Genomic DNA, 27,602 nt, shown 5'->3' with positions numbered 1-27,602 from the left:
GGCAGCAAGTGCACCAGCAGGAGGAGGAATGAACACAGACCTTCAGCTGACCCCAACCAACCCAGATGTTCTGGCGGCCGCCCTCTGGCCCCCTCCCAGGCGGCTTGGTCTGCGGAGGAAGCAGATCTTATGTCTCTTTCTCACCACCTCCTGCCTCTCACTAGGCCGCATACAGCTTCCCAGAAATTTCTCTTCAATCACTCTCAGTTTGAGACAATTCCACACCAAGTGATTATTATTTTACACCTGAGATCACATGTTCAGTGGAGTCCAAACATCTAGGTCTCAGCTTCCTCATCTATTAAAGTCGGCGGGGGGATAATAAAACCCTCGGGAGTTGTTGTGAGAATACAACGAGACAATGAATGGAAATCACTGAACATTGCACCTGACACATAGTAAACACACAATAAATAGTGATGAATTCCCTCTCTGTTACTGACTCTTTCCTTTCTCTAAATTCCTTTCTCTTTCTGTGCTGCCTTTGAATCAACCCTCCAACATCTCAGAAAAACAAACCATAGTAAGTGATGGTTTTCTGTACTGAGATAAGATATAAGGAGAGCAGAGATGGAGTGGCGGTCATGGTCGCCCTTCCTGGCCTACAAAGCAGACAGTCCCACCAGGCCAAGCGGCGGGTGCAGAGGATTCTTATCGCAATGGAGCTAACTGATGCCATTTGATGGCAAAGAGAATGAGGTTTCTTTTCAGAACAGCATCACTGAAAGAGCACAGGCAGCAAAAGAAATCCACCATGCCAGCACTGACCCTAAGTTCTGAGTATCTGTTCTAGTGAGTCTCTTGACTCCAAGAGCTAACAACAGAGAGCTTATCACAAGGGTTTATGTGGCATTTAGGGGGATGGATTTTAAAGGAAACACAAGAATAGAAACAGAGTAGGTCTGGGTTTCTCAGAGTCTAGAATGGTTTGGATCAATGGCAGCCCCAAGGCCTGCAGCAGCTGGAGTGTGGGTCTTCACTCTTCACATGACTCCGCCCCTCTTCATGGATCTCCTCTGTTCTCCTCTGGTTTGGAGTCTACAAAACATTTCTCTCCTACATTACTTCTGCTTCCTCCTAAGATCAGCTAGCCAGGGCTTCTCAAAGGCTGGACTCCACCTCATGGCTTCTCTCTTTATACCATTTCAGCTTCAATTTCTGTAGCTAAGTGTCCTTCTGCACCCCCAGTTTAAATGTCTAAGAGAACATGCATCTTCTTTTACACTGGGTCACATCACAGGTCCCCGATGAGGCCAGCAATTGGCTGCTCTTGGATCTAACGTCCATCTCTGGTTCAGCAAGTTTTGAGCAGGGTGTGGGGTAGAGCAAGATTTTATGGTAGAAACACAGCAGTCTGGGGCTGCCACTCCATGAACAGGAGTTATGGATGTAGAAGTTTCTCTTAGAAAGCACTATGAGAATGGCAAGCACCATGGCTGACGTGTTGAAAACATCTATGCACACTAGAGCCCCACACGTCTGCTGTCAACCACCGAGATGTCCTCAACCAACAACGCCAAGGTGCCCAGAGCGAGTAAGGAATTGTTTGACCAGCCTCCTCCTTCCTTGTCAGTGGGCTTGTAAATAGTGATGTCCTCCACTCTGTTCCTGTAAAGGTTAAATGCGTTAATTCCAACTACAACCTCTCTCACCCTCTTGAGTCTCTGTATCTCTCCGTCAGCCCTTGCTCAGTACAGTGGACTGGGGCAGCTGTAACTTCCGTCTGCCCGGCACACATTTCCTCTTCACAATTTGTATTTACTGTCGGCTGTGCTGGGTCTTTGCTGCTGCACACGGGCTTTCTCTAGTTGCGGCAGGTGGGGGCCACTCTCAGTGGCGGCCTCTCTTGTTGCAGAGCGCGGGCTCTGAGCGCACGCGCTTCGGCAGCTGTGGTACCTGGGCTGAGCTGGCCCTCAGGATGTGGGATTTTCCTGGACCAGGGATCGAACCTGCGTCCCCTAACCACTGGACTACCAGGAAAGTCTGCACCTTCCTTCTTGTGGTTTTTTTTTAGAAGAACCCCACTCCCACTTCATTTAGTCCTGAGTCCAGGGGCTGTCATGCAAAGTGCTTCAGCCCTTCATCACAGAGGATGGATCCCTGGCTCAAAGTAGATGATCAGAATAAACCATCCCCCCTTGCCAGGCATGGGGACAACTCAGATGAGTCCATCTGAGGAACGAAGCCAAACTAAGACAAACAAGGTTAAGTAACTATGAGAGATAGAAAGCACCCTAAGAATATTTTGGGGCCCCTGGATCCAGCTAGGCAGTTTTATAAGCCAAGAGAGTTTCTTTTTAAAGTTAAGAGTGCCTAAACTGGTCACTTGCAACAAAGGGAGTCCTGAAAGGTACACACAGAGTTTTCTCAAGGAAATTCTTTGCTCTCTGACTTTTCTCCTCCCTTATCTCACTTGTTCCATCTCCCGGTCCTGAAATGACTCTAATCAAAGCTGATACACTGTATTATAACAAGTTTACTGTTAAGTGGCAAAGGAAAAGACAGTTCAAGTGGCCTAAGGTCTTGTACCATCCAAAAGAAGAGTAGAGATATTTATCATTTCCATAATTTATCAACTTTGGTTAAATTAAAATTTCAAGGGTAACCACTAAAAGAAGAGCAAGAAGAACATAATGTCCAAACTAGAAAGAAGGGGGGGAAAGCAGTGATTAAAAACAACCTCCCCAAAAGAAAAAAGAGAGAGAAAATAAAAGGAGAACTAGCAGGACAAACACACAGTGAAAGCATAAAATATGACGACAAACTCAAACCTAAATACATCCATGGCTGTATTAAATGAACACGGAGTAAACGTTCCAGTTAAGAGACAAAAATTATAAAAAACCAAAACCCAACTATATGCTATTTATAACGGGCATCCTTAAAACACCCAGAAACAGAAAGGGTGAAACAAAAAGGACAGGAAAAGATATACCTCACATAATAGAGTTTAAGGCTAAAAAAGTTTCTTTACTTGAAATAAAAAAGGGCAACTTCATAAATGATAAAAGGTTAGTATACTAGGAAGTATAACAACTTCATATTTGTATGTACTTGATAATTGGGCTCAAAGATATAAAAGCAAAAAAATTAAAAGGTAAAACAGACAATTTCATTATCATAGTTGTATATTTTAACACATTTCTCTATAATAGCTAAGATAAGCAAAAAAATCAGTAAGGATCAAGATTTGAAAATAATTAATAAACATGATCTAATGGCATTACACAGAACTATTACAGAGAATCCAATAATTAAAGAATACAAATTATTTTCAAGCACACATATAACGCTTACAAAAACTCAAAACAGAGCCCTAACAGAAATTTCAACAAATTTAAAAGATTAAGATTATACAGAACAAGCTCACTGACTACAATCAATTAATAAAAGATAACTAATAAATAATTAATAAATAAATAAATAATTAAAAGATAATAACTAATAAATAATCATAAAAGATATCCTTGGAAGTGAAGAAAACATTTCTAAGATACCTATGAGTCAAAAGAGCAATCACAGTGGGAACTAGAAAGTGTTTAGAAATAAATGATTAAAATACTACATATCAAAACTCATGAGCTCTGGCTAAACAGTATTTGGAGAAAAATGCTTAACCTTAAATGTAAAGAATAAAAATAAAAAGTATAGAACTTAATGAACTAAGCATCCATTTCAAAAAGTTAGAGGAAAAATAAAAAAATATACAAGGAAAGTAAACTTCTTTTTTAAAAAAGCAGAACTTCACAGAATAGAAACCCAACCATGGAGAAAACCAACAAAGACAAAAGTTGGTTCTTCAAAAGGAACCTCTAGCCCAGGTTGGATGCATGAGACAAGTGCTCGGGGCTGGTGCACTGGGAAGACCCAGAGGGATGGGATGGGGAGGGAGGCGGGAGGAGGGATCGGGATGGGGAACACATGTAAATCCATGGCTGATTCATGTCAATGTATGGCAAAAACCACTACAATACTGTAAAGTAATTAGCCTCCAACTAATAAAAATAAATGGGGGGGGGGTGAAGAAACCTCTACTGAAGCTCAAGAATCAAAAAGAGAAGGCATAAGAATGAAATCAGATGAAAAGAGGATATCGCTACAGATGTTGCAGACATGAAAAGGGAAAGGAAATATTACAAACTTTATATAAATAAATTTGAAACTTTAAAAGGGACAAATTCCTGAAAACTATTACTTAAGAAAACTATTAAACTATTCTTTAAGAAGAAATTGAAAAACTTGTCCTAGAAGCACTAAAAACATTGACTCTGTAGTTAAAAATAACATAACAAAATAAACTTGCAGACCCAGGTCGCTTTGTCAGAGTTCTCTCTTACGTTCAGGGGACAAAGGAGGCAAACTAATACGGATGGTGGAAGTGGAAGATTACGGGCATGATTTGATATTTGGACCGACGGCAGTGGCAGGGATTGTAGCTTGTCCCACTAACCTTATACTTGTGAGTTTCCCCAGAAACTGTGACTGACCAGAATCCTGGAGAGGCTGTACCTGGATGGAGTGACGCTGATGTAGAAGGCAAAGGTTTGACTATAGGCAATACCACTGGTGCCCCACCCAGATCCACTTTACTGCCTAGCGCACCCATCCCCCAGACAGAAGTGTCAGCTGCTAACAACACACTGATGTCTCTTCTCCAGAAAACTGCCACCTCACCTAGTTATCCTTCTCTTCCTCTCCTCCCTCCATCCTGCTTCCCTCATCCTCCTTTTCCTGACCACTTCTTCCAATGCATCATTTGAGTGTTAATCCCCACTGAGGTCCTGCTTCAATAGAATAGGGTCTAAGATAAACAGCTAGGAGGATAAAGAGAGTCACAGAGCAGGAGAAGGTACTTTTAAAACATATAATGGACAAGGAACCACTACCCAAAATTTATACAGAACTCGGATAAATCAATAAGAAAAGCTGAAAAACAGGCAAAAGACTGAATAGGCAGCAAACAACAGATGCCATCTGATTAACCAATAAAAAAAGTGCTCATCAGTAGTAACCAAGGAAAGAGAATTAAAACCACAGAGATATAAATAAAAACCACCTACAAGAATAGTTTAAAATTTTTAAATTGACAATACCAAGTCATTGCAAGGATGTGAAAAAACAGGAACTGTTATATATTGCTGGTAGCAAAGTAAATTGGTACAATCACTTGGAAAACCGTTTGGCATCATCTAGCAAAGAAATTCTACTTCAGCATATATAACCTAAAGAAACTCGTTCACAGGACTTCCCTGGCTATCCAGTGGTTGGGACTCTGATTTCACTGTAGGGGGCGCGGGTTTGATCCCTGGTCAGGGAACTAAGATGCCACATGCTAAGCAGCACGGCCAAAAAATTTTAAATGAAATAAAATGGTTAAATGGTGAATTAAAAAATACATAAAAAATTAAGAAACTCATTCACCTACGCAATAGAAAATGTCTAAGGATGTTCATGGTGGCACTGTTCTTTGCATTTAGAAACTATAAGATAAGATACTTGTAAATACAGGGATGAATAACACAACTGTGACATATTCATATCATGAAACACTGCTAGCAATGAAAATAAGTGCAGTCATCACATGGATTCAGCTCACAAACAAGCTGAGCAAAAGAAGCAAACACAAAAAGCACACAGTATGATTCTACACATATAAAGTTAGTAACCTGGTAAAAAAAAAAGTAACTATCTCTGAGAATGCAAACATAGGTGACAAAACTACAAAGAAAAGCAAAGAAATGATTATCACAAAAGTCAACATAGTTTCTTCCAAGGAGGCAGTTCTGATTTGGAAGGGGGTGCTATGGACTACTGGCAATGTTCTATTTCTTGACATAGGTGGTAGTTACATGTGTATTTTCCTTACAACTGTTAAACTATACATTTATGGATTTTACCCACATGCATTCTTGTTGTATTTCTCTTTTTTTAGGCTGTGCCTGAGACATGTAGGATCTTAGTCCCCCTGCCAAGGATTGAACCCATGCCCCTGCAGTGGAAGCATGAAGTCTTGACCACTGGACTTCCTGTGTCACATACTTTTAAAAGTTTAAAACAAAGACAATAAAATAAACATGTTGATTACTGTTTGACTCTTACCTATGAAAAGCGAGATGAGTTGGCACCCAAAGTCCTGGAGGAGCTATCTGGTTGAAGGTCATTCCTGAGTATTCTTGGTAGGCAAAATCCTGGAGAGGAATAAAAGAGATTTGCCGAAAAGCCACTGGTTAGGGTTAGGACAAGAAAGGATTCAGCTCCCAAGCCCCGAGAAAAGTTTTGAAAATACTTAACGCTACTGGGTGGTCTGAGGTGACCCCGACCGAGGCTGCCTCTATGTGCTTCCCAAATAGGGGAGCCTGGGGAACCCAGCTTAGTGACAAGCTCCACACATGGCCCAGAGTTTGGCCCTTTGGGAGAACAGCTAAGCACAGCGGCATAAATTTTAAAAGCTCCAACCTTGGAATCGAAGCATGGGATCAGCTGGCAGGGCCGTGGTCCAAGAAGGGCAGTGAGCAGCAGTGGACACACTTCCTTAGATGGCGCAGGACAGCTGTGTCAGAAACCATGTGGGCAGACTGCTCACTGTTCTCTCTCGTCTGGACAGTAAGACTGACTTCTCTGGACTGTCTGAGCCCCCAGGGGGCTTGCAAGGGGGAGACTTCGTAATTCTCACTAATGGGGGCATTAAGAGACTTGGGAGATTATTTGGAAAAATAAAGAAATAGGGGGCTGCTTAGAACCCAACTGGTTTTGAAATGAGACATATGGTTAAACATCCAAAATGGAAGACAAAATCTTAACCAAGAGTCTGCTTATCTACTTTTATCTACCTTTATGAACATATCATCATGTCTACAGGTAGGAACTAATACATCCCTAGGCTAAAAGAAAGACTAATGAGAGAAATAAGGAAACATTTCAAAGAAAGCCCATGATAGGTGACTTAAGAGAAGGTTCATTCATTAAGGTAAACTGAAAGGACAAAATGCTTCTTGTACTATTATTATGTTACTGACACACGCAGAAGGAACTTGTTTCTTTTACATCTTCCTTGAAAAGCATCTCAGTATATGATATCCTCTTGGTTGCCCAGGACGCCATCCTTACCACCTCTTACTTGCTCCCAATCTACATCTTTATCAGAGCCCCACTGATTTGCCCCTTCAGATTACCCCTCTAAAGATTCTGAGATACCTAAACCAGGGTCTATACGTGTTGTTCTGGTTTTTTTTTTTTTTTTTCTGTTTCTACTTACTACCACTCCTCTTGGCCCTGCCACTGGTGGATGTTAAAGCAAAGAAGGAAAGAGGCTGGGAGGGAGCAAAGGATATTATGACTGCACTGCAGCTGAAAAAAATAGAACCACCATCAGAAAACAAACCGCAGGGAACTGGGGACTACCTGACCACTTACCACTTAAGAGCTACTTGTGCTATCATAAAAACACAATTCAGCTGATAACCATGGAAACCAAAATCAAGGCACTGTGGTGAGGGTGGCTCTTTTCAGAAATCTAAAAACAATGAGAGGCCTGCCTGAAACCAGAAAAAGAAATCCAAGCACTGTGTGCACCCGAGGAGATCCTTTACTCAAAGGCCTGACAAAGCAGCGTTTTCTCCAGTCTCTTAAAGCTCACCAGGCTTCAACAAGGGCCCTGGGACCGCTGGGGCTGATCATGAAACTATTCAGGCCTCTCTCTGTGCATCGGTCCCTTGGGGCCAGCTGCTATGAGGAAGGCTCACTGGGACCTATTGTTATTTTAAAATGTACTAAGAACTGGCAGAGGAATATGTATGTGTGTATTTCTTCTCCAGATCCTATTAGCTACACAAGCACAGAACAAGTGCTCCATATATACTTGACTAAATGAAGAAATCAGGTTCAAATTCAGGGAAAGTACAGCATCTGGTAAACAGTGTGGGTTCTTTCCACCACCCAGGGCCAACAACCTGTCGGGTCCTGAGAAAATCAAAGCCCTGTCCTCAGTTCTGGGGCCAGATTCTCCCTCTGCCCAAGGAGACACCCGAGTAGATGGTTTCCCAGGCATCTTCCAGCTCTGACAGTCAATCACTGTATTGTGCTTTTTTTGGTGGCAGCACACGTCTGGCACTTCTCTTTCCCCTCAGAGGGAATCTGATCCCCATCTGCTCCAATACGTTAATGTTCCCATCCTGACTGACTCACAAATGAGACGGCAAAGGGGGCCCAGACAGAAATGGGGAAAGAACTCCACTTGGCCCGCTCGTAGGAAATCAGTACAGCACTCTTTTTAGGAATAAACACACAGAAACGGAAGTGTGATGGTTCTAAACATGCCTCACCTGAATGATTCTCTAGTTTACCAATGTAATACTTGTACTAGTAGCAAATTATTGAGCATTTCTGTGCTGGACACGGTGCTAAGCCCTATTACACTTAAACCTCACAACAACCTCATGAGCTAATTACTGCTGTTATCTTCTAACAGATGGGGCTCGAGGTCGCCCGGTAGAGTGGCAGAGCTATATGAACCCAGGTGTAACCGACACCCCGAGTTCTGGCGCTTCAAATGGCTTTTCCACCTGTTCTTCATTGTAGTCCTGTGAGCGAGGCAAGGCAGGGGTGATCCCCTTTACTTTAAAGATGGAGAAACCAGTCTCGGGAGAGGCTTTGCGATTTGCACAAAACACAGAAAACATAAAAGGTGCGCCTCGAACACTCGCTCCTGCGTTCCGAGATGAGGGTTCTCTTCCCATCTTCCTCTTCGACTTCACTCACAGACCCGCACAACCTCCAGGCTGAAGGCAAACGCAGAGATCCACCTTCCCGGCCGCGTTTCCCAAGAGGGGAAACCAAGGCACAGATGTTCTCCGGTGCAGCTGAGCGCGGGGCCGCGGGCGGCTTGAGGGCAGCCCTCCCGGGGCAGCCGGGGCCAAGTGCTCAGACTCCTCGGCCGGCAGCCTCGCGAAGCGCCCGAGGTCCCCGGGAGGCAGCCCCAGGGCGCCCGAGCCCCCTCCCCCGGGCCGCCCCCCGCTCCGGGGCCAGGGCATCCCGGGGTCGCGGGCTGTCTCCCCCTTACCTCGCCGGGAGCTGTCCAGGGCGCTAGCCCACAGCACCGCGGGCCTCGGGCGCCCGGGCCGCAGCCACCTGAGCGGCGAGGACTGCGGCGCGCGGCCAGGGGCGGGCGCGCCTCGAGCCCCGCCTGGGGGCGGTATTTGCGGGGCTGGGGCGGGGCGGGCGCCGTCACGTGACGCGCGGGGAGGGGATGCCGGGAGCGGCGGGCGCGGCCGGGCTGGGCTTCCGGACCGCCGCGGCGGGAAGGAACGCGGGGTCTCCGCAGGGAGGGTGGGGAAAGGGAGACGTGAGCGGGGCGGATGAGGCTTCAGACGCTACGAAGTCCAGCTCGCCGAAGGACGATTAAGGCTGGTACTGCATGGCCCCGCTGCAGCAGAAATAGAATCGGTGGGTGGAAATTGCAGGCAGGCGACTGGGGTCGTCACTATGAAGAAGATTCTTCCAGTCACCAGTTATCTACCGGTGTAATGGGCTGTTCCAGGAGGTAAAGAGCAACTTTGTAGGTGTGCACAGAGGGGCTGGTTCATTCATTCAACGAACTGACCGCTGGCTATGGTCCAAACAATATGCTGGGAGTATATATTAAATAATTTTATGTGTACACACTACCGGTCACATAATGTTAGTTGTTGCTGCTGCTGCTGCTGTTACGGGCACAGCCGTGAACAAAGCTGATGTGGCTTCTATCTTCCTTAAGTTAATTTCTTCCTTAAGTTAATGAGTGGAGAAGGTAGACATTAATCAGATACCATTTAAATAATTTGTAGTAAGTGCGTGGAAAGAACCCAGATTTAAAACTCGGGGGCAAGGGACGGAGGTCAGGAGTTAGCCAGACAGAAGAGAGGCTGGTAAAGCCTGTGTGAAAGCTCTTGAGTGGGGTGAGGCATAGGAGAGAAGATTGCTCTTTGGGTAAATGGAAGATGTCCAGTTTGTCTGAACCTTATTGTGTTGACAGAGAACAGTGTAAGTGAAATTAAAGCCAGGTAGGGATCAGATCACGGAACATTTAGTAAGTCACAATAAGGATTTTAAAATTTTATGTAAAAGGAAGGCAAAGAAGGGGTGAAGGATATGGGTGATTTGAGACCGCCCCTCCCTTTTTTGAAGTATGATAGGAGTTGTGGGGCAGATCCCTTGAAAAAGGAAATGGCAACCCACTCCTATTTTCTTGCCTGGAAAATTCTGTGGACATAGGAGCCTGGCAGGCTGCAGTCCATGGGTTCACAAAGAGTCAGACCAAACCTTAAAAAAAAAAAAAAGTATGCCAGCTACTATGTGGAGAATAGACAAAAGTAAGAGTGGAAGCATGGAGATTGGTTAAAACTTGGACTGGAGTGATGGTAGTGAAGATGAAAATAGATTCAAAGGACTTTTTTGAGGTAGTCAGCCTCAAGGCTTCATGGGGTAAACTAGGGGGATTCCCCAGTCTTTTAACTTAACGTGACTGGGCCCATGAAAATGCTATTTTGTGGACTATTATCAGTATCAGTTCAGTTGCTCAGTTGTGTCCGACACTTTGCGACCCCATGAACCGTAGCACGCCAGGCCTCCCTGTCCATCACCAACTCCTGGAGTCTACCCAAACCCATGTCCATTGAGTTGGTGATGCCATCCAACCATCTCATCCTCTGTTGTCCCCTTCTCCTCCTTCCCTCAATCTTTCCCAGCATCATAGTCTTTTCAAATGAGTCAGCTCTTTGCATCAGGTGGCCAAAATATTGGAGTTTCAGCTTCAGCATCAGTCCTTCCAGTGAATATTCAGGACTGATCTCCTTTAGGATGGACTGGTTGGATCTCCTTGCTGTCCAAGAAACTCTCAAGAGTCTTCTCCACCACTACAGTTCAAAAGCATGAATTCTTCAGCACTCAGCTTTCCTTATAGTCCAACTCTCACATCCATACATGACCACTGGAAAAACCATAGCCTTGACTAGACGGACCTTTGTTGACAAAGTAAGGTCTCTACTTTTTAATATGCTGTCTAGTTGGTCATAACTTTCCTTCCAGGGAGCAGGCGTCTTTTAATTTCGTGGCTGCAATCACCATCTGCAGTGATTTTGGAGCCCAGAAAAATAAAGTCAGCCACTGTTTCCCCATCTATTTGCCATGAAGTGATGGGACTGGATGCCATGATCTTAGTTTTCTGAATGTTGAGCTTTAAGCCAACTTTTTCACTCTCCTCTTTCACTTGCATCAAGAGGCTCTTTAGTTCTTCACTTTCTGCCATAAGGGTGGTGTCATCTGCATATTTGAGGTTATTGATATTTCTCCTGGCAATCTTGATTCCAGCTTGTGCTTCATCCAGCCCAGCATTTCTCATGATGTACACTGCATACAAGTTAAATAAGCAGGGTGACAATATACAGCCTTGAAATACTCCTTTTCCTATTTGGAACCAGTCTGTTGTTCCATGTCCAGTTCTAACTGTTGCTTCCTGACCTGCATATAGGTTTCTCAAGAGGCAGGTCAGGTGGTCTGGTATTCCCATCTCTTAAAGAATTTTCCACAGTTTATTGTGATTCACACAGTCAAAGGCTTTGACATAGTCAATAAAGCAGAAATAGATGTTTTTCTGGAACTCTCTAGCTTTTTCAACGATCCAGTGGATGTTGGCTATTTGATCTCTGGTTCCTCTGCCTTTTCTAAAACCAGCTTGAACATCTGGAAGTTCACGGTTCACGTATTGCTGAAGCCTGGCTTGGAGAATTTTAAGCATGACTAGTGTGTGAGATGAGTGCAATTGTGTGGTAGGTTGAGCATTCTTTGGCATTACCTTTCTTTGGGATTGGAATGAAAACTGACCTTTTCCAGTCCTGTGGCCGCTGCTGAGTTTTCCAAATTTGCTGGCATATTGAGTGCAGCACTTTCACAGGATCATCTTTCAGGATTCGAAATAGCTCAACTGGAATTCCATCACCTCCACTAGCTTTGTTCATAGTGATGCTTCCTAAAGTCCACTTGACTTCACATTCCAGGATCCAGGAACTATTATAAGGGGAACATATTGGGGGGGGCGGGTGTCAAGAACTCAATGTTGGACTTGTTAAATTTTAAATGCCTGTGTGTCAGCCAAATGGAGATCAAAAAATATTTTGATACAGACCTCTGGATTTTGGAAGAAAATGTCAACTATAGAAATCTAACCTAAAGAACCTTGAAGACCTATGAGACCTTCTAGAACACTAAAAAAAGATGCCCTTTTCATCATAGGGGACTGGAATGCCAAAGCAGAAAGTCAAGAGATACCTGGAATAACAGGCAAATTTGGCCTTGGAGTACAAAATGAGCCATGGAAAAGGCTAATAGAGTTTTGCCAAGAGAATGCATTGGTCACAGCAAATACCCTCTTCCAACAACACAAGAGACAACTCTACACATGGACATGACCAGATGGTCAACACCGAAATCAGATTGATTATATTCCTTGCAGCCGAAGATGGAGAAGCTCTATACAGTCAGCAAAAACAAGACCAGGAGCTGCCTGTGGCTCAGATCATGAACTCCTTATTGCAAAATTCAGACTTAAATTGAAGAGAGTAGGGGGAAGACCACTAGACCATTCAGGTCTAACCTAAGTCAAATCCCTTACGATTATACAGTAGAAGTGACAAATAGATTCAAGGGATTAGATCTGATAGAGTGCCTGAAGAACTATGGACAGAGGTTCATGACATTTTACAGGAGGCAGTGATCCTCCTGTAAAGTGATCCCCAAGGGGAAAAAATGCAAAAAGGCAAAATGGTTGTCTGAGGAGGCCTTACAAATAGCTGAGAAAAGAAAAAAAAAAAAAGAAAAGGCAGAGGAGAAAAAGAAAGATATATCCATCTGAATGCAGAGTTCCAAAGAATAGCAAGGAGAGATAAGACAGCTTTCATAAGTGATCAATGCAAAGAAACAGAGGAAAACAAATGGGAAAGACTAGAGATCTCTTCATGAAAATTAGAGATACCAAGGGCACATGCAAAGATGGGCACAATAAAGGACAGAAATGATATGATTCTAACAGAAGCAGGAGCTGTTAAGAAGAGGTGGCAAGAATACACAGAAGAGCTATACAAAAAAGATCTTCGTGACCTAGATAACCACGATGGTGTGATCACTCACCTAGAGCCAGACTTTCTGGAGTGGGAGGTTAAATGGGCTTTGGGAAGCATGACTACAACCAAAGCTGGTGGAGGTGATGGGATTCCAGCTGATCTGTTTCAAATCCTGAAAGATGGCGCTGTACAAGTGCTGCACTCAATATGCCAGCAAATTTGGAAAACTCAGCAGTGGGCACAGGACTGCAAAAGGTCAGTTTTCATTCCAATTCCTAAGAAAGGCAATGTCAGAGAATGTTCAAACTACTGTATAATTGCACTCATCTCACACGCTAGCAAAGTAATGCCCAAAATTCTCCAAGCCAGCCTTCAACAGTCATGAACCAAGAACTTCCAGATGTTCAAGCTGGATTTAGAAAAGGCAGAGGAACCAGAGATCAAATTGCCAAGATCTGTTGGATCATGGAGAGAGCAAGAGAATTCCAGGAAAACGTCTACTTCTGCTTCATAGACTACGCCAAAGCCTTTGGATCGCAACACACTGTGGGAAATTCTTCAAGAGATAGGAATACCAGACCACCTGACTTGCCTCCTGAGAAATCTATATGCAGCTCAAGAAGCAAGAGTTAGAAACGGACATGGAACAACAGACTGGCTCCAAATTGGGAAAGGAGTACATCAAGGCTGTATATTATCACCTGCTTATTTAACTTATATGCAGAGTACATCATGAAAAATGCAGGGCTGATGAAGCACAAGCTGGAATCAAGATGCCAGGAGAAATATCGATACCACCCTAATGGCAGAAAGCAAAGATGAAGTAAAGAGCCTCTTGATGAAGTTGAAAGAGGAGATTGAAAAAGCTGACTTAAAACTCAAAATTCAAGAAACTAAGATCATGGCATCCGGTTCCATCACTTCATGGCAAATAGATGGGGAAACAATGGAAACAGTGACAGACTTTTGTTTTGGGGGGCTCCAAAATCACTGCAGATCGTGACCACAGCCATCAAATTAAAAGACACTTGCTTCTTGGAAGAAAAGCTACAACCAACCTAGACAGCATATTAAAAAGCAGAGATGTTACTTTGCCAACAAAGGTCTGTCTACTCAAAGCTATAGTTTTTCCGGTAGTCATGTAAGGATGTGAGAGTTGGGCCATACCGAAAGCTGAGCACCAAAAAATTGATGCTTTTGAGCTGTGGTGTTAGAGAACTCTGGAGAGTCTGTTGGACTGCAAGGAGATCAAACCAGTCCATCCTAAAGGAGATCAGTCCTGGGTGTTCATTGGAAGGACTCATGCTGAAGCTCCAATACTTTGGCCACCTGATGCTTAGAACAGAATCATTGGAAAAGACCCTGATGCTGGGAAAGATTGAGAGCAGAAGGAGAAGGGGACGACAGAGGATGAGATGGTTGGATGGCATCACCGACTTAAAGGACATGAGTTTGAGCAAGCTCTGGAAGTTGGTGATGGACAGGGAAGCCGGTGATACTGCAGTCCATGGGGTCACAATGTGTTGGACACAACTGAGCAACTGATCTGAACTGAACCTAAGAATGCTGTGAAAAACAAATCATTCCACCACACTGAGGTTTGAAATAGCTGACTCTAGTGATCCCACTGACATATCTCAGTCCTTAGTTCTATACAATATATTCTCTAAAAATATATTCCATCTATCAGTACCATATGATGAATTGTTATTATTACAGATTCTCGGTGAGGCCTGTGTTACCATGCAGCTTTTCTTTTATAAATGGAAAGAAAAACATAAAAACACACACACCCTAAGCCTAAGGCCAACAATTTATTTTAAGCAAAGACAAAGTTGGACACACTCAGTTCAGTTCAGTTCAGTCGCTCAGTCGTGTCCGATTATTTGCGACCCCATGAATCGCAGCATGCCAGGCCTCCCTGTCCATCACCAACTCCTGGAGTTTACTCAAACTCATGTCCATCAAGTCGGTGATGCCATCCAGCAATCTCATTCTCTGTTGTCCCCTTACACTAGCTAGATACAAAAAGCAGACCACTCTGACTTAGGTCAGATCAGAAAAGGGGGGGGTTCAGACTACATCACACTACAATGGGCATGATGATTTACCTCATTATCTTTGGGCAAAGCTATAACATGTTTAATCCTTTGAAGGGTGTCCCATTGTATGAAACTGGAAGTCTCGATGTCTGTCAAAAAGCAATCGAAAGCCTGAGTTTCTGGATTTGTGCCAGCCAACATTACTGTTTTGGCATTTCTATGAAACAGTTAAGCCTTTCAAAGGAATGCAACAGCTTTCTACAAGAGCATGCTGTCTCTCTCATTAGTGGTACAAACATCACTTGCCACATGGAAATTTTGTTTTTAAATATAAGTGCTTAAATACAAAAGCATCATTTGTAAACTGCAGTTGAGTCCCCTCTTCTTTCTGCCCTCACCTCATCTATGCCTGCCTCTGTCCCACCACCTGATGTGTATTGATTTTTCTTCTGCATTACATTGGAAAGGACCTGTGCATCTTTGCATTCTGGCACATAGGTGGTATTTACTGTAAAATGAGTAAGTATACCTACAGCATCTCCTTAACCATGTGGACATTATTTCCCTTGTGTTACAGAAAAGGGAGGCTCAGAGTGCTTTGTCCAGGGTCAACATAGTAGACATCTGTCATTCCTTTTTGGCTGTCCAGTATCTGAACTTGTGCCTACATTGGGGATTTCCCCATCCTATGAACTTGCTGGCAATCAGAGCATGCCTTTCACTACAGAAGCTGAAATTGTGTTTTTCTTTTTTCTTTACTTTTCCACGTGACCCTGGCGCTATAAATTAAATATTCCTTGGACTTGGAATCAGAGATACAACAAAGTTGTATTTTGGAGTAATTCTCTATGGCAACCATAGCAAATGCAGCAAGATGTTTTCTGAGCAGTACTGGCTACCGTGATAGTCCAGGGAACTGTGGCTTGATAGTAAGCGGTGGCATCTAATCCTCAGCAAAGGTAGTGTCCTCACTGCTGCAGATGTGTGGAGTGACAAAGGGGGATGTTCCAGTTGCCTAGTCTCCAGGCCTCCAGGTGATGCTACATATAATCCTTTTATAATGAATTACTTTTCTCCTTACACCTACCCAAACTGGATTTTGGTGTTTGCACGTTAAAAATCTGACTCATAGAGTCACATAATAGCAGAACTGAGGACTTTGAACTGATTCTAGTGTTCCTTCCTAACATAAACCTGTACTCTTCAACAGCCCACATTTTCTACATTACATTTTGACGTCTCTAGATCACCCTTTATTCACCAAATTTATCTTTTAATGTCAGAGGGTTGTTGAATATTTCAGTCGCACAGTGAGGCAGCTGCCAAGGGAACAGTTTCAAATGTAGCAGCATCACTGTACAGTTGTTCATGTAATATTAAAATTTGTTTGGATTCTTATCCTTTATAGGCCTAAGCGGAAAATGAAAGTTCTACTCATGTGACTGAGAAACAGGTGAAAATAATCAGAAGTGCTTAGAGCAGATCTTTAGGTTTAGCAGAATGCTTATTAGACTAAAGTCAGCTGTGTGTTTCTGAAGACAATTTAATAACCTTTTAACTGAAAATATTTCATAAGGTACTTTGTTTAAAAGAGTGTGTAAGTGGTTGTGTAATGTTTTTACATCTCAGCAAGAAGTCGATTCAACTTTTAGATGGTGATTTCTATTTGTTTTGCACGAAAGCAGGCAAATGGCACCACCTCAGCATAGCTGTAATCCTGAGTGCACGCAAGTAGCCGCTGTTCACGTCTGCTGGGTGACGTCTATAATAGAGTAGGGAAGAGTCTTGGTGTTTTATTTATAGTTTATTACTGTAGCCTTTAAAAAATAGGTTCCTGAGGCTTCCTTGTGTAACTTGGAATTGCAGTATATATACTAGCCAGCAGATGTCAGGATGGGATCTCTATCTTAAGACTAAAGCATGAAAACACAAATCAACAACAGGAGGTCCTAAAACAATCAAAGGTCTTCTTGCTCTTCAGTGCTCAATCCCCTTCAGTCACACTTAACAGTCTTCCTTAACACATATACTTTGGCATTTTTGCGACCCCCCCCCAACACTTCTACGTGGACAGTTCCTATTCATCCAAATCAGTGACTTCCGCAGGGAACCCTCCCTGCATCTTCTCCAACCCAGGCCAGGGCTCCTTTATTCCATCTTCTCACAGCCATGTTAGTTTACTCTCATAGCAGCTGACATAATGACTTAATTATTGATGGGTTTAGGTAATATCCAACTCCCCTGCTATTTTGTAAGCCTCTTAAGGATTGGTACAATGACTGAAATCTTCCCTTCTGTATCCCTCACCTGCCACAGTGCCTGGTCCTCTGTAGTCACTGAATAAATAAGTGTCTGTGAATGTGGACACCTCCACCAAGGAGACTGGGGGTATTTTTCGGAGGCCTAGACAACAGGCAGTGTCTGAAAGCCACTGGCTGCTTTAAAGAATAGATTTCCTAAGCTCCATCCATAGCAGTTCTGATTCAGTAGGTCTTCGTTGCTGCTTGTGTGGTTTGCAGCCTGCTTTGGAAAAGCCCTCTGCAAATGGTGCCCGACGCTGCCAGTGTTCTTTTCCCTATCACCCTTGAACCTCTCCTTTGGCAAGAGGCATCTGTGGATGAAAAGTGTCCCTAGTATGCATTCTTTGATTCCCAAGTGCCTGACACCTAGCATCCACTGACTCTTAAAATTTTATGTGAAAAAAAATGTTACCCATAAACATGAAGACATATTTATCGTAAGAGTCCTTTTCCTACCAAGAAATGAGTATTACAAATTTGCTATTTTAGTATCTTATTTACATACGGAATTGGAAGGAAGGAAGTGATAATCTGAGTCTACAGTATCTAGCAGTTTCTAGCATCCCCCCTGCGCCAACCCCCCACCCCCGCCCACCCCAGGTTCTCCCTCTGCTATTCACTGTCAACTCAGGAAAGGTGAAATTACTCAGAGTGGTCTAAGTTTGATATGCTTAAGAAAACAAGCTGAAAAAAATTTGGCTCAGACGGTAAAGCGTCTGCCTACAATGCAGGAGACCCAGGTTCGATCCCTGGGTCGGGAAGATCCCCTGGAGAAGGAAATGGCAACCCACTCCAGTACTCTTGCCTGGAGAATCCCATGGACTGAGGTTCCTAGTAGGCTACAGTCCATGGGGTCGCAAAGAGTCGGCCACGACTTCACTTTCTGTCAGATCAGGAATAAATAAGCACCTTGCAACTTAAGGAACAATAAAGTAAAAAGCACAAATTCTTTTTATGGTGATGAACTTCTAAACTGCAGAATGCTTGCTAACAACAGTGAGGGTTTGGTTAGAGGAAAAAGTAGATGTTAAATTAAATGCCCTTCTCTTCAGCTTCTTTAACAGCATCATTGTTTCACTAAGCTAACAACAATATTTTACTAAGAATGATTTTCTCAAGATTTAATAGGTTTAAGGTTTAACTTACACTTTTATTTTTATGTTCAATAAAGAATCCATGTCTTATACTTGTGACCAATGAAAACAATGGTTATTACAAAAATTGAGTGAAATTCTATAATTGATGTGAAGGTTCAATAGTAAGCTTATTAAATTTTATTCAAAAGTATACCAAAAATATATAGGTGCTGAATTTTACTAATGATGGTAAGATGAGCAATTCATTAGATCATTTCCTGGTTCTAATTTTCATCTAGCACATTTCTAAACATTTTTTTTTGCAATATCTTTATTATTTCAAGTAATTTATATATTCTTTTTCTTGTCAGCTCAGATAATCAGAGACAATGCAATTTGAATTTGGGGAAGAAGACCATCACGTACGTTCCCACTGCTGTATCACACCCAGCAGGAGTCTTCATTATGTTTCCACACTGTCCCATAAAAAGTAGTCTTCAGTCTCTTGGTATCACAAACATATGTGCACTCAGCTACTTTCTTCCCTCCTAAATAAACATACAAACTGGGAGAAAGTAAGTTATAGCAGGTCCACTGTGGTCCTTGTCAGATGACTGTATATACCTTAGCTGTGAAACCAGCAAGCTGACCCAATGGAACCAGCTTGAAAGGTCAGGTTAGTGATAGACGTCTCTTTGGAAAACAAAACTAAGGAATTCTGTTTTTTAGAACAGGGACTTTTCTCTCCACTGAAAGGAAAGGAAAGGTATTCTGGGCTGAAAGATCAGATAGGAAAACCAAGAGTCAGTGCAGAATCTCTACTGTAAATACAGAGGACTGAGGAGTGAAGCCTGGGACACCACCAGTGTCAGAGGTTAGAGATGAAAAACCAGGAAAAGAATCTGAGGAGGAATGGGTGAGTGGAACAGAAAGGGTGGATAAGAGGAAAATCAAGAAGGCCCGCAAGGTGGTTAAAATAGTAAGGAAGTGTGTTGAATGCTGCTGAAAGGGCAAGACAGGTTAGTTAACCTTGACAAGAGCAGTTTCAAAAGATTGGTGGGGATGCAAACCTAACTGGAATGGGTTCGGGAGATAACAGAAGGAAGGAATGAAAATAGAAACAGCCTTCTTGAAGCATTTAACTGAGAGCAGAGAAATGGGATGGAAGACGGAGAGGGGTGAGGATTCAAGAGGATTATGGTGGGTGCTGTGCCAAACCACCCAGATTTCACCTTTGGACGAAGGAACTCAATCCGCCAGCAGCTACGAGGCTTGGCTACAGACGCCACACAGCTGCATCCCCCGCAGGAGATGCCTTCGGCTGAAGGAAGCTGTCTGCAGGCAGTACGCCGGCCCAGCATCCCCTGTGTGGTGGCTAGGCAATGCAGGGGCAGAAGGGCCCTGCCCTCTGGCCTTGCTCAGGACTTCTCTGAAGGGCCGTTTAGCATCAGGTATCTGTGCGTGACTGCAGCCATGAAGTTAAAAGACGCTCACTCCTTGGAAGGAAAGCTATGACCAACCTAGATGGCATGTTGAAAGGCAGAGACGTTACTTTGCCAACAAAGGTCCGTCTGGTCAAGGCTACGGTTTTTCCAGTGGTCATGTACAGATGTGAGAGTTGGACTGTGAAGAAAGCTGAGCACCGAAAAATTGATGCTTTTGAACTGTGGTGTTGGAGAAGACTCTTGAGAGTCAATTTGGACTGCAAGGAGATCCAACCAGTCCATCCTGAAGGAGATAAGTCCTGGGTGTTCATTGGAAGGACTGATGCTGAAGCTGAAACTCCAATACTTTGGCCACCTCATGCGAAGAATTGACTCGTTGGAAAAGATCCTGATGCTGGGAGGGATTGGGGGCAGGAGGAGAAGAAGACAACAGAGGATGAGATGGCTGGATGGTGTCACTGACTCGATGGGAATGAGTTTGAGTAAACTCCGGGAGTTTGTGATGGACAGGGAGGCCTGGCATGCTGCGATTCATGGGGTCAGACACGACTGAGCGACTGAACTGAACTGAACTTATGGAACTGACTAAAGCTGCTTTCTCAACCAGGGCGACTATTCCAGCTTGCCCAGCACTGAGGTTTCCTGGCTAAACTGGGATAGTCCTGCATGGCTGATCACCCTATTTGCAGCTGCACCACGTTTCAACTTCTCCCGCCCAGACGTGTTTCACTTGCTCTCGAAAGCGTTTCCCTGTCCCCCCAAATACCCCCCCTAAAACCTCCTGTACAAAATCTCAGCATCTTCTCCAGGGGAACAAATTTGCAACAGGGCTTTTTTTTTTTTTTAAGTCAGAGGAAATCACAGCCCTTCTGAATCCTATAGGGAATGATCCAATAAAAGAAAAGGGAGGGAGAATTGATGGATCACGATCGTTGGGTAGCTGATGCAGGTGGGATTGAGGAGTTTGGCCTTAAATAGGAGAGGGCTTTCCAACGGAATCTTCCTGACCTAGGTATCAAACCTATTTTAAAGGTGTGTGCCAACACTGGCTAGTGGAGCGAGTTGAGGCATGAAGGTGGTGAAGCAAAGACGAGGTGGCAGGATAAAGAGATGCTGAGAGGGTCTAGTGGGGCTGAGCTGTTTGTATTGGAGGAAAAGAAGTCACATCTAAATCTAGGCTATGGCTGTGGGGTTGAGTGATTAAGGAAGGCTGGGGTCTGAAAATGACTTTCCAGAGAAAGCAGATCTTGGCAGGAGGAAACTTTCAACTTTTCCCCACCAAATCTAAACCTTCATTACAAGTAGTAGGCAGAATGCCCCCACCCCAAAATGACTATTGTCCTAACCTCCAAACCTGTTAATATGTATCTCATATGGCAAGAGGGGGTTTGGAGATGTGATTAAGGATTCAAGGAAGATTCCCTAATTTGTAGTTTAAGCAGCTATGTTGATGGAGCCGTTTACTGAATTTAAGCAAAAAATTTCCAGTGAAAAGTAATGGGTCCAGTTTTGGACCTGCCAAGCTGAAAATACCTGAGATGGAGATGCTAGGTGGGCAGGTGGATAGCCAAACATGGCCAACATTTCAACTTGAAATAAACTTTGGGACTTTCTTCTAGATAGATGGTAATTAAAGCCATGGTCACAGCTGAGGAAGTTTATAAATAAAAGATAATCCAGGACCAGAAATTACTTCAAGCCTGATCAGTGAATAAGAAAATTCTGCCAAAGATGGTGGAACAGATAAAAGGATTTACCGATCTGAAGAGGATGAGGCCACAGTAACAGGAAATGAGGAAGGAGTGCTATAAATGCATTGGTTTGCTATTGTTGCTCTAATAAATTATTCAAACTTACAACAACACAAATTACCTTATGGTTGTGAAGGTCAGAAGTTTGAAACAGGTCTTGAGGGGTTAAAGTCAAGGTGTCTGCAGACCTGCGGTCCTGGAGGTTCTAGGGCAAAATCTGTGCCCCACCCTTCCCAGCTCCTGGAACACAGAGGCGGCCCACATTCCTTGGCATGTGGCCGTATCATTCCAACCTCTGCTTCTGTTGTGACATCTTCTCTGACTCAGCTTTCTTTCTCCCTCATAAAACCCGTGTGATGACACTGGGTCTACCCAAATAATCTAAGATACTCCCTGCACCTCCAGAGTCTTCCCTGAATTCTTTCTTTCCCCTACACTACATTCCTCCAAATCAACATGTATTGGTCTGCTCATTCCATCCTCTTTGACCTTCCCTTCAAATCTAGGCCCCACATTGCATCTAGGTTTAAGTAAGCAATTTTGAACTCCTCTTGATCAATATGATTTGAACACCTTAATCAATTCCTACCTGGCTCCCCCTTCTCTACACTTTCCCCATAAGATAACTATAGTTATTCCCTCAAATCTGAACCAGCAGCAACATGAGGTCCTTCAGATATCCATTTGTGTGGCATCCTTTGATGAATTATAGACCCCAAAATGGCAGTCCCATGATTGTCCATTCCCAGCTTCTAGCACAAAAGCATGGCATATAATAGAAACTGTAACTGATAAATAAGTTATTAATCTCTGGGACTTTTGTCCATGGAATTCTCCAGGCAAGAATACTAGAGTGGATGCCATTCTCTTCTCCAGGGGATCTTCCTGACCCAGGGATTGAACCCAGGTCTCCCATGTTGCAGGCAGATTCTTTACCATCTGAGCCACCAGGGAAGCCCTTAAAAGCCAGACCTTACGGTAAATCATCTGCCTTATAAATATTTGCAAGAGAACAAGCATCTCACTATAAAATAATAAAACAGTCCCATAATGTTGGAGGCTGTTTCACACTTTGCCAGATTCTGCCCTGTACTTTAGAGCAGGTGTCCCATAAGCCAAATTCAGCTTGATCCAAATAAGCCCTTTTTCCAGGAAAAACTTAAAACAGCACCCCTCGTGACACTGAACACTGAACAATTTAAATACATGGCAAAAAGTTTAGCTGATTTAGTGTGGTAAGTTCAGAAAACTACGCCTAGGAAAATCAAAAGGATCTGCAGGAAAAGGCGACAACAGTGTTTGGAGTCCTAATGAAATCACACTAATAAGTACTCAGAAAGGAAGCAGAAATGAGATGTGTGAGAGACGGAGGCGAGGACAGGAAAGAGACACAATCCTCACATGCAGGAGAGGTCAGCAGGCAACGTCCAAAACAGAAAAATCATAAGGTAACAACATGATCGTGACTTACAGACAGGAAGTCAACTCTAGGTAATTCTTGAAAAAAAGGTGAATGTCATGGTATCTGGGAGGAAAGTTAACGACTCTCCCCTTCTCCCAACAAACCTGGAGAACTGCCTGACTTTAAAAATACAGCATTTTCCCCTTTGGTGGTTTTATATATTCTCAGCCTCAAGTAGTAATGCTGCCTTTCATAAAGACTGCTTAAGAATAGAACCATGTTGTTTTATCAGGACAAGCAAATTCTCCAGTCCCAAACAGGAGGAACTCAATTTAATGTGGTTTGTAATAGTCTCAATGTTACAGTAGTCTCACCAGTGATTGTTCATTTGCAGCAAAAATGTGGGTTAAAGAAAAATAAAAGCCCTATTTTTCTTATTAAAAATATAGACTAATAGTCCCATGCTTAAATGACATGTTTGTGTGCTGGCTTCCATGAAACATAACTAATGGAGAGGAATTCTTCAACAAATATACTCCAAATAGAAGTAAAAAAGTACACAGAAATGACTCACAAGACAGGGCCATTGCAGACATAATTCCCTTATAATTCATACTTGCTAGAAAATGGAGTTTGACATCATGATGTACAATTACACCAACATTCATCGAGGCTGATATCACAGGTATAAGGGAATACTAGAACCGTAAAACGTCTCTTCATACTTGCCAAAAAGTTCTAGCTATAAAGGTCAGTTACCAGAGCCAAAATTGTTCTTAACAAGCAGAATTTTTATGTCCATTCAGTCGAAGAGTCTCTTCCATCTTTCTGGGCCTATTCATTTGCAGATAGGAGAAGAAACTGTAGCCAGGTTCTTCATACCATGCATTCACACGTGACACCCACTCTTCATATGCTGTCCAATTTCTTTAAGATAAAAGGAGCTGAAAGGAAAACAAACCCAGAATTTGTTTTCAGATCCAGATCATCACAAGTTACATTATGGAATTACAGGACTGGGAGATAAATTTCACAGTTGAACACATTTTTCAAACAAATGATGGCTAAGCCTTGGCCTGTGCGCCCAGCAAAAGCTAACTGCTGTCTTTCAAGGGAGCCCATCCCACCATCATGCAGCTACAACTATTATAAAGTTCACTCTTACACTATATAAAATCTTCTCTTCACGTAGTTCTCCTCTTAGGACATAAAGAAGTCTAATCTCCTTCAAATGACAAGTTTTTACTTTGTGATGTGACTGTCAAAGGAACAAAACTCTGACAGTCCTATTTCAGTTATTATGAGTAGGGTGGTATAGATAAAAATGTCTAGCAAACAAGGAAGTGCTGTCATAGGGATCTAAAGAAGTGATATTATTGTCTTGTGTAACAGTGCTATGGCCAAAGTAAGCATAGGAAAAGATGCTCAGCCTCATCAATCATTAGAGAAATGCAAAACAAAACTACAGGGACATATCAGTTCACACCCAAGAGGATGGCTACTGTCAAAAAATTTGGCAAGGATGTTGAAAAATGGTACTCTTGCACCCTGCTGCTGAGAGTGTAAAAATGGTATTGCTGCTATGGAACACAGTATAGTGGTTCCTAAAAAAAAAAAAAAAAGATGGTGGGGTGCTGCCAGCAGCTGGGAGGAGCGGGGAATGGGGGATTACTGTTTAACAGCTATACAGTTCAGTTTTACAAAAGAAAACGTGTTCTGGAGATGGTGGTGATGATTACACAATATTATTAATGTATTTAATACATTAAATACTTTAAAAAAAACCTATTTCTTATCAGAAAAAAAAATAACAGTCATCAAAAGAATGGATAAAGTGTGGCATATCCATACAATGGAATATTATTTGGCAATGAAAAGGAAATAGTGACACATGCTACAATATGGCAAACCTTGAAAACATCATGCTAGACATGGTCACATCCTGTGCAGCTCCATTCATAAAAGATATCTGCAATAGGGAAACCTCTGAAGACAAGGAGTCTCTTAGTGGTTGCCAGGGGCGAGGGAAAGGGGATGGGAGAATGACAGCGAATGGGCATGGTGTTTCTTTCAGAAGGGAAGAAAATGTCTTAAAATAGATTGTGGTGATGGCTGCACAACTCTTGACTATACAAAGAACCAATGAACTGTATACTTGAAATGGGTTAAGCGAATAACATGCAAATTATATCTCAATTTAAAAAGTGGTAAGGATCAGTATTGTTTTGTTTTGAAACTGATTCATCTCAAAGACAAAGGTCCCTGCCTGAAAAGCAGCCAATGTTTCACTGGCAACTAAGTCAACCAAAAAAAGACAAGAGGAGGAAATTAGTTGAGAGTTGCAAGCTGTTGAAAGAGCCAGAGGACTTGGTAGTTTCCGTTTTCCAAGGGCTCCCTCTCCTGGGGAAGCAGAGTGACACCACAGACAGTGAAAGGGACGCGGGAAGAGAGACCCGACCTCAAGAACTCTGGCCTTAGGCCCAACAGGAGCCTTACACAGGATGACCTTCATTTATGGCATGGCCTTCATTTATCAGCATCACCTCTGCCTCTCTATCCAGACCTATCAACAATATAGAACAAGGAACAATAATGAAAAGGAATACTGAACTGGAAATCGAGCAACAGGGGCAATTCACTTCTAAGATTCCTATCAGTAAAACTACAGCACTGATCTAGAAAACTGTCTAGCTCCGGTACTGTGTGCCTATAATTCTACTACTTGGCCTAAGTCCCCTCTGAAAGTGGAGCTCTCATTTGCAAAGAGGATATGCAGAGACTTAGGCCAAGATCAGGCAATGCAAATAGTTTCTACCAAACGTAAAAAAAAAGAAGAAAAAAATGCTCAGGCATTACCATTAACCCTATCGATCCTTTCTTCTTAAAAAAAAAGAAAAGAAAAAGTAATTACCTACTTCACCCTCTGTACAAACAAAATCTTGTGGATTTCAGCGGTCAGCAGTAATAGAAGCACCCTTGGCAGTCAGTGAAGAACTCTGGATTCTAGGTCCAGATCATTCACTGAACCTCTAAATGACCTTGAACCAGCTATTGCTCCACTCGACACCAGTTTTTCTGTTTGCAAAACGAGGCGTTGCTCCTGGGGATAAAGTTAGTTTTGCTGTTTAGTCGCCAAGTCGCATCCGACTCTGCGACCCCATATGCTTTAGCTCTCTGTCCATGTGATTTCCCAGGCAGGAACACCGGAGTGGGTTCCCATTTCCTTCTCCAGGGGATCTTCCCGATCCCAGGGATCGCACCCGCAAACCTTAAGAGGTTCTTTCAACTCAACCGTCCTTAAGACGAGGAGGGACTGAGTGATTAACCTCGTGGTCCGGCTCGCCGCGGGCACTCGGTACCCCGACCCTGACCCGCCGATCCGAAGCCTTGCCCGCCCGCGCCCGCCGCCCTCAACGTGCACAGCTCTGGCTCCTCGCAACCGCTTAGCTCTGGCTCCAAGGCCCCCACGAGGCGGGTGGGACCAGGGCCGGGAGGGCAGGGGGCGGCGAGCTCCCTGCGAGTCTCGCGGCCAACAGCCTGGGAGGGTACTTACTGACTCGCAACAGGGCCACATAGATGAGGAAGTTCCGTATGGAGGAGATCACATCCTCGCGCATCTTCCGTTTCATCTCCTCCGGGTCCAGCTTCGGCGCAAGGCCCTCGATCCGGAACATCTCAGCTCTTGCTAACGGCTTCCAGCTGCCACCCTCTCGACTCTTCCCCGCAGCCTCCCGGCGCCCGGAATTCGGCCCAACCCCATTTCCTGTTCCCGCCCCTCATTTTTTACGCGTGGCGACGAGAGCCTGCGAAGGACAAACTTTCTCCTTAAATTGAGCTGTTCTGAAGGAGGGTGGCCTGAAGAGGGTGCTCGCCGTCTTAGCGACGCAGGACTTGTGTTCTTGCAGTCCTTTTGTTTAACAACCTCTGCCCTGAGCCCGTTGCGCGTAGCTGCAGGGAACCCGTCAGAGGGGGAGGTTTGCATAGGTACCATCATAAATAATAATAGTTAACATTTACGGATACTCAGTACAGTGCAATCCCATTAATTCGATGTTATAATCTTCATTTCCTAGATGAGAAAACTGAAGCACAGAAATCTTTAAAACAACAGCTTGCCCAAATTTGTTTTAAAATACCTCGGAGCGGGGAACGTGTTGGGGAAGAAAGGTGAACGGATATTAGCAAACTACTGAAAATTACTTAAGCTGGTGATAGTGTATCACTTTAGTTAATCCTGGTCTTCTATTTTGAGTATTTTTTAACTTTCTAATGATAAAAGATAAAGATGATGAAACTTGCTCAAGATTACACAACTAGTAAGTTGCTGAGCAGGGCTTTATACCTAGTTAGACTGATAAGGTCTGTTGACAGAGTGTTCAACATTTTCCATATTATTGTTGTCTTCTCATTTCTGGAGTTAACCGATCATCAAATTATAGTATTGGTCCAATACTATACTTTGACAATACAATCAAAGTATAGTATTGGACCAATA

At 43.4% G+C, this 27,602-nt stretch overlaps 2 protein-coding genes and 1 long non-coding RNA gene across 3 annotated transcripts in view; 1 reads left to right on the top strand and 2 right to left on the bottom strand.

The window, feature by feature from the left end:
- FBXO10 (F-box protein 10) overlaps nucleotides 1-9,174 on the bottom strand; it is a 44,383-nt gene extending 35,209 nt beyond the window's left edge. Inside the window, exons 1-2 of the mRNA XM_070480245.1 lie at nucleotides 9,059-9,174; nucleotides 6,100-6,188 (exon numbers count right to left, since the gene is read on the bottom strand). The gene's annotated coding sequence lies outside the window, so the exon portion shown is untranslated. The remainder of the gene's footprint in view (nucleotides 1-6,099; nucleotides 6,189-9,058) is intronic.
- Nucleotides 9,175-9,309: 135 nt separating this feature from the next.
- On the top strand, nucleotides 9,310-22,518 carry LOC139039470 (uncharacterized). Its single transcript, XR_011492729.1, has 2 exons — nucleotides 9,310-9,538; nucleotides 18,881-22,518. It is a non-coding gene; the product is annotated as an uncharacterized lncRNA (long non-coding RNA).
- A 1,175-nt stretch (nucleotides 22,519-23,693) lies between these two features.
- Nucleotides 23,694-26,871, bottom strand: TOMM5 (translocase of outer mitochondrial membrane 5). The gene is made up of 2 exons (XM_020884811.2): nucleotides 26,661-26,871; nucleotides 23,694-24,051 (listed from the first exon to the last, which is right to left on the bottom strand). The coding sequence occupies exons 1-2, from the start codon at nucleotides 26,779-26,781 to the stop codon at nucleotides 24,017-24,019; spliced, it is 156 nt and encodes a 51-aa protein (XP_020740470.1). The 5' UTR covers nucleotides 26,782-26,871; the 3' UTR covers nucleotides 23,694-24,016.
- Nucleotides 26,872-27,602: the final 731 nt, after the last annotated feature.

Source organism: Odocoileus virginianus, chromosome 18 (assembly GCF_023699985.2).
Source record: "Odocoileus virginianus isolate 20LAN1187 ecotype Illinois chromosome 18, Ovbor_1.2, whole genome shotgun sequence".
Taxonomy (NCBI): domain Eukaryota; kingdom Metazoa; phylum Chordata; class Mammalia; order Artiodactyla; family Cervidae; genus Odocoileus; species Odocoileus virginianus.
The sequence above is the reverse complement of the archived record's forward strand: the minus strand, read 5'-3'. Positions and strand labels throughout refer to the sequence as shown.

What these genes read in the sequence shown, in the direction of transcription:
- TOMM5 (XM_020884811.2), bottom strand. Translation starts at nt 26,781, where the DNA reads ATGTTCCGGATCGAGGGCCTTGCGCCGAAGCTGGACCCGGAGGAGATG. An exon ending in TGTGGCCCTGTTGCGAGTCA is followed by an intron (nt 24,052 to 26,660) that starts GTAAGTACCCTC and finishes TTTTCCTTTCAG; the next exon opens with CTCCTTTTATCTTAAAGAAA.